At 43.8% G+C, this 10,685-nt stretch overlaps 1 protein-coding gene across 4 annotated transcripts in view; it reads right to left on the bottom strand.

The window, feature by feature from the left end:
- Positions 1-212: 212 nt before the first annotated feature.
- Positions 213-10,685, bottom strand: part of HSPBAP1 (HSPB1 associated protein 1) — a 66,136-nt gene continuing 55,663 nt past the window's right edge. For all 4 annotated transcript variants that reach the window (XM_006036641.2, XM_025192985.1, XM_025192984.1 and 1 more), the window contains 3 exons: positions 6,622-6,705; positions 1,005-1,115; positions 213-815 (listed from right to left, as the gene is read on the bottom strand). In XM_006036641.2, coding sequence (XP_006036703.1) covers positions 270-815; positions 1,005-1,115; positions 6,622-6,705 — 741 coding nt within the window. In that variant the 3' untranslated portion in view covers positions 213-269. The remainder of the gene's footprint in view (positions 816-1,004; positions 1,116-6,621; positions 6,706-10,685) is intronic.

Genomic DNA, 10,685 nt, shown 5'->3' with positions numbered 1-10,685 from the left:
TTTCATTCAAATGCTCATTTTCATTCAAGTGCTCATTTTCATTCAAAAGCTTGTCTAACTTTATCCCAACTACATAGTTAGTCCAATAAAAGATATCACCCTGAGAAATCCTTCCCTGTTGCATTTTCACTCTCACTTAGCCCTTTGGAAATGTTGTGCTGGTCTGGAGGATGCCTACATCCACCACCATCTATTCAATTACAAGTGAGGGTAAGAAGTCTGCTATTTTATTTATTTTTTTCAATTCAGAAACGTACAGTACTTTGATATCAAACTCTTGCTTTCTCCAGCAGGAGATGGGTCACTAAGCTGATGACTTGTGGATTAACCAAACAATCCAGCAAATCGTTTGTAGAAATGGCTGTTTGTGATGAGTTTGCGCTGGTGTCTGAACGCATTGGATCTGCTAGTGTTTCATAGTCATTGCTCATTATGGATTGCTTTCCAGTGCAGTGTAATTTTCCAAAATGTCCTCTTTCATTTTTGCCGATCAGTTCTCTATGGTCACTTTCAACTACTCTGACTCCTGTCGAGCTTGTTTCTTGAGATGCTGGCAAAACTTGAATAAGATGTGGCCCAAAAAGTATTTTCTGCTCCTCTTCTGTTTTACCTGTTGGAAAATCAGCTTCTTTGTTGTCCTCTGGTTCGGCCATTACTTGTGTTTTCCTCCTTTTGCACGAAGCGCTCATCGTTCGCTCTGTACGATGCCTGCTGGGATATCTGTGTTGCAACACACCGGCCTTCTGATATTCCAAATATGCAGACATAGCTCCATTTAAGTACCGAAGATTGATTTCATGCGATGTGGCCTCGACCTAAAGCAAATAGAACGACATAGCTAAAAAAGTACATTTCTTTTCAGTCATTATCTTCTCTGGGACATTCTTTACTACACAAAAGGCACTTACAGATTTCTTTTATGGGCAAAGATGACTCTCAGTAAGTTAAGCAAAATGTCAGTAACTCGAGGCTATCGCTGCTAATGGAAACAAAAGAGAGCTTACTTCTGTAGGATTTAGCCAGGCGCCTGCACTGTCAGGGTGTTCTGCAGATTTTATGGCACATACAAGTGTTCGAGTTATTGCCTCTTCCACACGGGCTTCATGATCTGCATCCTATCCCAAGAAAACAGAAAGATAAATTGGAGGACTGGTAGCATTTTAGAAGCCTGTGGAAAGCCTGGGGGCCTTGGAAATAACCAAAGTAAGGGCCTTCACTTGAAAATACTTATTTAGTTTAGAAGGAACTTTTTGAAGCCAGCAAGGTGGCTCTCATGTGAGGTCCCACTGACTTACCCGATTAAGGAAGTTTCATAGATTTAATAGATTGTAGGGTGGGAACGGACCTATTAGATCATCAAGTCCGACCCCCTGCCCTGGGCAAGAAAGAGTGCTGGGGTCAGATGACCTCAGCCAGGTGTTTGTCCAATCTCCTTTTAAATACCTGCAAGGGAGGGGACAGCACCACCTCCCTTGGAAGCGTATTCTGTATTTTGGCAACCCTCGCTGCAAAGAATTTTTTCCTGATGTCCAATCTGAATTTGCTCTCCTTCAGTTTGTGGCCACTGGTTCTAGTTACCCCGATGGGCACCCTGGTAAACATCATATCCCCTATTCCCTGCTGTCCCCCACAATGAGTTTGTAGATGGCCACAAGATCACCTCTCCACCTCCTCTTGCGGAGGCTGAAGAGATTCAGGTCCCTCAACTGGTCCTTGTAGGGTTTTTCTTGTAGGCCTTTAGCTAGACGGGTGGCCCTCCTCTGCACCCCTTCCAGGTTATCTACATCCCTCTTGAAGTGCGGCACCCAAAACTGGACGCCGTACTCCACCTGTGGCCTGACCAATGCCACATAGAGGGGAAGTATTGCCTCCCTGGACCTGTTTGTGATGTACCTACTTATGCAAGAAAGGCTGCGGTTAGCTTTACTTATTACTTCATCACGTTGGTGACTCATGTTCATTTTGGAGTCAACTACGACTCCGAGATCCCTGTCCGCAGTCGTGCTACTTAGAGTGGTGCCTCCCCGGCTGTAGGAGTGCTGATGATTCTTCCCCCCAGGTGCAACACATGGCACTTGTCCTTATTAAACTGCATCCCATTCTGTTCTGCCCAATTCCCCAGCCTGTCCATATCCATCTGAATTCACCCCCTGCCCTCCAATTCGTGTACCTCCCCCTATAGTTTGGTGTTGTCTGCAAACTTGGACAGGGTGCTTTCTACTCCCTCGTCCAAGTCACTAATGAAGATATTGAATGGTACCGGTCCCAGGACACAGCCTTGGGGGACTCTGCTGCCCACATTTCTCTAGGTAGAGACCGACCCATCCACCACCACTTGCTGGGTGCATCCCCTGTGTAATAATCTACATTGCCACTGTTTAGTTTATTTATAAGAATTGGGTGTGACACTGTGTCAAAGGCCCTTTTTAAAATCTAACTAACTAAATAACATCTGCTGCTATTCCTTTCTCCAAGCGTTTTGTGACCCGGTCGTAGAAAGAAACCAGGTTAGTCAGGCAGGATCTGCCTGCTATGAACCCATGCTGGTTGCCACTTAGCATTGTTTTACCCGCTGGTCCCCCACAAATGGGATCCTTAACAATTTTCTCAAAGGTCTTGCCCAGGACAGAGGTGAAGCTAACTGGCCTATAGTTACCTGGTTCCTCCTTTCTCCTCTTCTTGAAAATAGGGACCACACTGGCCCTTTTCCAATCCTCCGGACCTGACCTGATGGCCATGAGTGCCCAAACTGTTGCTCTAGTGGATATGCTGTGACTCCAGCTAATTCCCTAAGTACACCAGGATGAAGACCATAAGGGCCTGATGACTTAAATACATCCAACCCCTCCAGGTGCCCCTTTACTAGGTTGAAGGCATGGGCTCCCACTTGTACCCCTTCCCCTTGTTAGTGCTTTGTTAACTGGATCTGAAATCATACTGTGCAATGCCAGTGTCTAATTTAAGACTAGAACACAGCTCCTCTCCTTAGCAAGGAACACAAGAACATTTTTAAAATAATTTAAGCACTTAAAATGCACAGAGGATGTTACAGCAAGATGTCAAATGCTTCAGGCACTATTAAGGCACAAAACCAATTCCTAGGAAGCATGTCATGCAACAGCAGCACACGCCTGCTCGTACTGCTGCAGACAACAGAAGAGAGAGAAAACAAATGTTTCCTTTAATGAAGGATGCTGATGTGCTTGTCAGAACTAAAAATAAGTCATAAGTAATTGATTCTTTGGTGTTGGAGACCTTTGCTTCTCCCTCCATCCCTTGGGCAGGTGCACACAGGCTACTTTGGGAGATTAGAACAGATAAAGATATAAATGTATGAGACAATTCAAAGTCTCTACCTTCTATTTACCAGAATTTCTTAGGTCTGGAGAGGAAGTAAGGAAGCTTTAATTAGGGTGTGGGGTGAGGCTTAACCTTTAGATGTTGTAGGCGTGGGTGCATCAGAGAAGGATCCATAGTTCTGGATTCACTTGGGCTTTTTGAAGGAAAGCTGAGTTTTGGAAGAAATGGCAGCGTGACGTAAGTAAACAGGCAGCTACAAATGATGAAATGCTGCTCTGGGTAATGAATAATCAATATGTGTTATGCAAGCCTGGCTGGGAAGGGTGCTAAAGGCAATAATGCAACTTGGCTTCTCAGAGGAGAACGTGCGGTACTAGTTAGACAAGATACTGCTGCTGGGGTTGTGCATGTGCGATGAGGAGATGCAGGGGTGGGGATTGTTATGGGACTATCTGAATCCGTTTATCAGCTTCTTTTCATAACAAGATCCTCCCCAAACTGACAGCATCATTGCTATACGTGGATCCAGTAAATATTTTTCAAGGTGTTGCACTCTAAGGATGTGTCCTGCTGTGCTTAATATGAGGGCTGCACTGACCACGTGACTTAGCTCTCTAGGAAGCAAGGCTTGCATCTCTTATATTACACTGCAAACAAATTAAAACTTCTATACTTATTCAGAATCTTGGCAAAATAATTAATGCTATCGCTAGGACTATAAATGCTGGCATGACACACATCTGTCAAAATGAAAGCAGCTGTTAACGGCTGCCAGCGAGAGAACTGATTGAATTGGTAATGGGAATGTTCTCAATATTATGTTTTAGCGCCCATGTCACGCATTATTTTTATAGATGGATTACCCAACATGTAAAAGTAATGTTGCTGTCATCTGCAGGGATAATAGGCTGTAATCAACTGTCACCTGTGCCACAATGATTACATGCAGTACTTTCTAAGGTTAAACACTGCTGCACAATCTACTTATTAGCTGAAGTAATTCATTTTGCTTTAGGGAGGGAGGGGGGTTAATTCTGGGTAACAGATTAGGAAAAATCCAGCAGCCCCCGCATGCCAAGAAGACTGTGATTGTCATTAGTGAGAGCTCTGCTTTAGGGAAGCTTCAGGATTTGTCTCCATTGTACTGCAGTGCTAGGGAACAGAATCAGAAAGCAGTACAGGAAAGGAAACACAAAGTACAGCCAACAACTATCCCTGTCGCTCAGGGCCACATCTAAAAAAAAATTTAGCGCCTACACGTAACTAAGGTGGAACTAAGATGCTTGAGTCCAGGAGTGATCTACAACCCCCTGCTTCTCCATGCCTAGCTGCTTAGGTGTCTGAAGGGTAGATACTTGACTCTTCTGGCAAAAATTTCCTGAGGTTCTGCTCCTGCACACGCCCAGAAAAGCTGCCATTTTGCAAAAGCTGAGCCTCTCGGTGGCTATTTCACATATAAAACCCTTTGGGATTCACAAACTAGGCCTCCCAGGGGATTTAGGCACGAATGGGTAGGTCTTCTCTGACATGCCACAGGAGCAGGGAGCTCAGCACAATGCACAGCGGTCCCAGTCCCAGTCCCAAAGCATGGACAGAGCGAGGATGAAGTATTAGTAATAGCTTCTTGGCTAGAACGTTTACCCAGGAATGAGGGACCTGGGGTCTGGGCCTGCCTCAGCCTGAAGGGTTTCAAACTCACAACTCCTGTCCCCCGGCAGACTGTCCTATGCAAAGGTGTGGAGACTGTCCTATGCAAACGGAGCTCTTGCATGCCCTTCTTTTGAAGCTGTGTTGTGGAGCCAGTTCTTGCATTTGTGAGTGAAACAGGCCTGACACGAACCTCCTGACAGGTGCAGTTCATAGCCTGAATTACACACCTCTGTTAACACTGTGCCAGAAGGGGCACACATTTATGGAAGCCTTCAACGGCTGCTTATGGGCTACCCTGCTTGTCCAGAATCAGTACAATGCAGGGTGCTCCTTGATGCTTTCACTAGTCCTGGCATGACCCTATTTATACTTGGGGCTCTGTAAGAAACTGGGGTAGGGCTGCTATATATTGTTCTTTTAACCCAATACCCTTACACGAAGGTTCACCCAGGTTCACATCCCTCTACTTGGCCCCAGCAGCAAAGGCTGGGCTCATGTGACCCAACGTAGTTTTGTGCCTATTGTGTCCGCTATCATTCTGCTCCCTACAGATTTCTATTCCAGTAGAGCTGTTAGAGGAAGGCATTTTAGTGATGCATCTTTCTCTGCCCACTCAGTAGTATTTTATATCCAGTTATTGTTAATGGTGACATGATTTATGTTTGAAAACCTTTGGAGGGGCGGGGGGAAGTGGGACACTTTCACTGGAGCCACCGCACACATAGTGGGTAACGTGCACTGTAAAAATCCAGGATTAAAGAGAGCAGAAATGAACTAAGATTAGTTAATGAGAAAATCTAACCCAAACCCAATCAAACCCACACAGAAACATCAACTGACACTTTCCACATAACCCATGCTCTACAGCATTAATATTGTTTGGCATTCAGGCCCTGATTTAGCAAGTGCTTAATCATGTCTTTGATGTTAAAAACATGCTTAGTTCCATGACATATGGCAAAGCACATGCTTAAAGCATACATTAACACTAACTATGAACTTTAATTACTTTTTTTTACATTGAGCTTATGTACATGCATGGGCTCTGCTGAACAGAGGTAGATATGAGTACATGAGCCTTCAAACCCTTAGTTAGGAAAGAGCATGTTTTTAGGAAGGTACCTTCCTCCCTTCCTCAGCAAGCCTGATGGGGCTAAAACTGCTCAGGAAAAGGAAGATTTAAACTTAGCCCACTCAAGGCTTGTTTTAGTCCAGCAAAGAAGATGTGGAGAAAGAACAGAATAATGGATCCACAATTAAAGTGTTTTTCTCAAGGGCAGAATTGTATTAATTTTCTGCCTTGGTTGATTCCCCTTTGCAGATTTTCTTGGAGACATTAATTTCCTCCCTCTCCATTTTCCCCTACTAAAAACATACCAGGAAATCCAAATGATGGTTTTAATGTTACTGGCCCAGAATAGCTGCATTTGAGTAGTGGGTGATAAATGATCCTTGTATAAAACGCAACTCTGTAAAGCATTTTGGGATCCCTCAGGATGAAAGGGAGTATGTAAATGTAAAATGATTATAATAATAAACCACTTTAAAATGGCTCATAAGGTCACCCGATCTGGGGCAGCGTTATTTATTGTTAACCAGTAGGCTTATTACTTGATATATCATGTGTTTAAATTGAAGTCCTGCATAGCAATGACTTAAAAAGGAAAGTACCAGTTCAATCCAGGAGTTGATGCTGATAGTGATGGGGTCAATGGATTCTACATAGTGCCACCAGTGTCGGGGAACAAACAGGACCTGAAATAGAAATGCGGTCACTAGATTATTGGCAGAAACCCTATTTTTGCATTCACTGTAGCAAATAGTCTATAGTAGAAGCTTTAGTGGAAGAGAAATACTTCTGTGAAAAGGACACTTGGGAGTGCACTTCCAATTTGAAGCTTAAAGACAAAAATGATGATGTAGGCTTCTGCGCAAAGCAATGTACTGGATACAGATTCATTAAAAGAATGTGCATTCTTCTTCTCGTATGGAGAGCCCAAAGTAACAGCAGCCTCCTTGAATAAGGTGCATATACACCACAGTCACAAGAATGACTATAGTATTGTGTAGACACCCCTGAGCTACTAAATTGTTAGCAGCAGCTGCGGCAGCACAGCACTTAGCACAAGCCAACCACCCAAGTGCTTACCCCGGTTTTGGAGGGTGGAGGAGGTAAGTTTTGCATCCTGCACTGATCTCTGTGATGCCATAGCCATACTCATAGAAAAGTAGGGCTGGCAGGGACTTCTGGAGGTTGTCTAGTCCAACCCCCTGCCTGAAGCAGGATCAGCCCTATCCACAGCATCTCATAAATAGGCTTAGCTAATTTATTGCTACCACTACACAGTCAATCTTGTCACAAAACCACAAGGCATAGCACCCTAACCGGTATAGAGTAAGGGAAGGGGACACTGGCAGCCAATGTCCTGCTGCTGCAAGGGTTGTTAAAATACACTTGGGATCCAAGGAAGTGGGTCACACCCACTGCTACAGAGGAAGGCAAAAACTCCCACCATCCATACCAGTCTGACCATGGGGTAAAATTCCTTCCTGACCCCAAATGTAGTGATTGGCCTGACCATGAATGGAGGGGCAAGACCTCTTATTCAAACACCTCTGATTTGAAAAGGGGCTGTGATCCCACAACCATACAGATAAAGGAGTTTCAAAGCATAAAGGACCCCTGCCTGGCTCAGCGAGGCATGGCAGGCTTTGGAGGACGTCTTAGCTATTCCCTGCCAAGCAAGTATTCTTTGTAGAGTCTCCAGTTCAGCCAGCATCCCAGCCTCTTTGAGGCCTGCCATTTGGCTTCCCAGGAAGTGAGTGTCCTAACATTCATCAAGGTGATTAATTATGTGCAGTTTTAATTCTGGCAAATAATCATTTTGTATTCGACTTGTCATTTTTGGTAGCACATTTTGCAAAATAAGGTGCCCTCAAAAATCAGGATGATCTATTTTAGATCAAAGCTTTATGGCTGCAGTAGCGCTGATATTTGTGACATAACATTGATTCTAAACCTTGGCTTTTATGATATAAAGACATTACCACTGTTTTGATGATACAGCTGTAGCTTTCTACATTACTGAATAGCAGATTAACATTGGGTTATCAGGAAGAACATAAAAGATAATTTTTGACTGGGCAAGGAAATTGGTTGGAGGCAGAGACAAACAGATAAAAAGATGCACTTCAGTACAGTACAGTGATCTCTATCTAAACTGTGGCCATTTTTTTTCTTGTTAGAGGCACAAATTACTTCTAAGAAGTCCCACTATCGAGATAACCAAGTTTTCAGATAATACAATACTAAGTTTGCTAGAAACAACATGGAAAATAAGCACCGAGGCCCTAGCCTTGCAAACACATCATTTAACTTCACATACTTGAGTAGTCTCCTGAGAGTCACTGCAGTCTGTGTTAGATGAGGGCTTACAGAGAGTGAGTTTGGGAGTACAGGCTGAAATACCGCTTGGATATTTCAATTTAAAACAAGCATAAGGCTGGGGCTCACTGGGGTCAGGATAGCTGGAGAGTGTGCCTCTGCCTCATACAAAACACAGAACAGAGCAGGAGGGAGGTCAGAGAAGAAGACCAAATCTTGGAGCTGTCAGCACAATGCAGCATTACCATGAAACAAAGAAAACCAAATGTTCAGCTGCGGACGCAGTGCAGAAATCCAAACACATTACAGATGCTTTCACCAGCTGGAGATGGACCTTGCTGGTTTATGCAATACTGCTTTTAGGGATCAAAACTGGAACCACTGGGATCAGTGACAAAACTCCTGTAAGTGTCTAATTCTCATTAACAATAAGGCCCCTAGCACAGAGTAAATTATACCTCCTCTGCTCTGGCAGATCGGGGTGAATGTGCTGAAAAGTAAGTGAGAGTCAGTGCCCGAAGGTCATTGATGATCCACTAACCCCATGGAAGCCAATGGCCAAATTTCCATTAATTTCTACAAAGCCAGGATTTCATCTCTAAGGTTCAGATTTATGACCAGGGAAGGGAGCATAGGGAGGAATAGAGAAGAAATGATGGGGAAAATGTACTTATGGTTGTAGAGCTGCAGGCACTTACTAAAATTTTATGTCTTGTACTCCACTAATAAATGATGCCAACTTGTATAACTCTGCACTCATCCTTCCTAAGACAGATTCAAGAGAGGTAAAAGAGGGGCAGGGACGAATAAACCAACAAATATGAAACTGCCTAAATGACCAGATCTGACTCTGTTACTTCAGTGGGGGACATTACTCTATAGAATAGTAAAAAATGCAGAACAAGAATGGAAAATGAGGGAATCATCTTTGCTTCAACAACAACAAAGCAGCAAATGTATCACTTATTATCTACTCATTTTTATTTTAAAAAAACCAATAGCCATAAACAGAACTCACTTGAGTGCTGATCTTTTAGCTCTTCTTCATGGGTAAATCAATGAGTACCCTGGACCACTGACTCACTCGTGGAGGCAGGTGTATGGAGGCTTTGACACTGCTGCAGTCACCTAATCACGGGAAATGGATTTTGGGCCTGGACAGATGCCACACTTGCACCACTGTAACATATATATTCTTTTTTTACATTGAATCCCAGCATAACTTACATTGGGCTGGACAAATGTGCAGTTATCCCAGGGATGCTGTAGGCAGCTGTTAGAGCACTTTGCGACCAGGTGGGAGGCAAGCAGGTCACATTCAGCTGCCCTTGAACAAACAAAGTTCCCCCAGGATAAGTTGTGGATAAACAATAACTGCACCACTGCCGTCTTACCCCCAATTCTTTTGGGGATATTGCACTGGATTGGACAAAATTGCTCTCATATAGGGGTTCACATTGCCAATCTGCTCTGTTTTATGTTGGCGTAAAATATCAGTTATGCCGCTGTTAAAGTGTCATCTCCCTTGGCCTTAAGAAGCTCTGCAAGGAATTTAACTGCCACCTTCCTCCTTAGAAACAGTTTATTTCTTTTAAATGAAATGCTATATATTTTGTAGCATGTCCCATGTAGTAAATTCCATTTTTTATGATCTGCATTACAGCAGCTCCAGCTGAGATCATTGTGTGAACACACAGCGAGGGACCGTCCCCTTCAGAGAGCTCACAATCGACACAGGAAAGAAAGGCCAAGGTCAGAGGCACAGAGGAGTGATTTGCTCAAGGTCATAGTACAGGTGAGTCATGGGGGTTGGAGGAAACTCATACATCCCTGGTTTTTCCTTCCATGTTTATTTGTAAAAGCAAGTGCAGTGCCCACCTTGCTCTGCACTCTGCATGTGCACACAGGCACACAGGAAGCATGGTCCAAATTGACTTCCTCTCTAGGCTTGGGCTGTGTAGGCAGCTACTCAAACCACCATCACAAGACAAGACACGAACCTTAGATAAAAACTTTTTACCCAAGTCTGGTCATTCTCAGGGATTTTCCTGTAAGACGTCTGCACCCCAGACCCTGTCCATGGAACTACTCCAACTCCATTATAGCCTGGTTGAAGCTATATGTTATTCAGTGACTATTACACCATACATTCATGCAAGGTTAAAACATGCAACGGGTTCTAGGATCCACCTCCCCTTGCTTTTGTTGTCAACTCTGAAGAGTTTTCAGTGCCCTTAACTGAATAGCAAAGAATGTTATAGACCGATTTCTGCCCTACTCTATTGCACATAGTCATAGTTTTATAGTAGCTAGGGTCAGGAGGGACCTGAACAGATCATCTAGCCTGACC

The sequence above is a fragment of the Alligator sinensis genome, unplaced genomic scaffold (genome assembly GCF_000455745.1).
Source record: "Alligator sinensis unplaced genomic scaffold, ASM45574v1 scaffold1452_1, whole genome shotgun sequence".
In the NCBI taxonomy this organism is placed as follows: domain Eukaryota; kingdom Metazoa; phylum Chordata; order Crocodylia; family Alligatoridae; genus Alligator; species Alligator sinensis.
The sequence above is the reverse complement of the archived record's forward strand: the minus strand, read 5'-3'. Positions and strand labels throughout refer to the sequence as shown.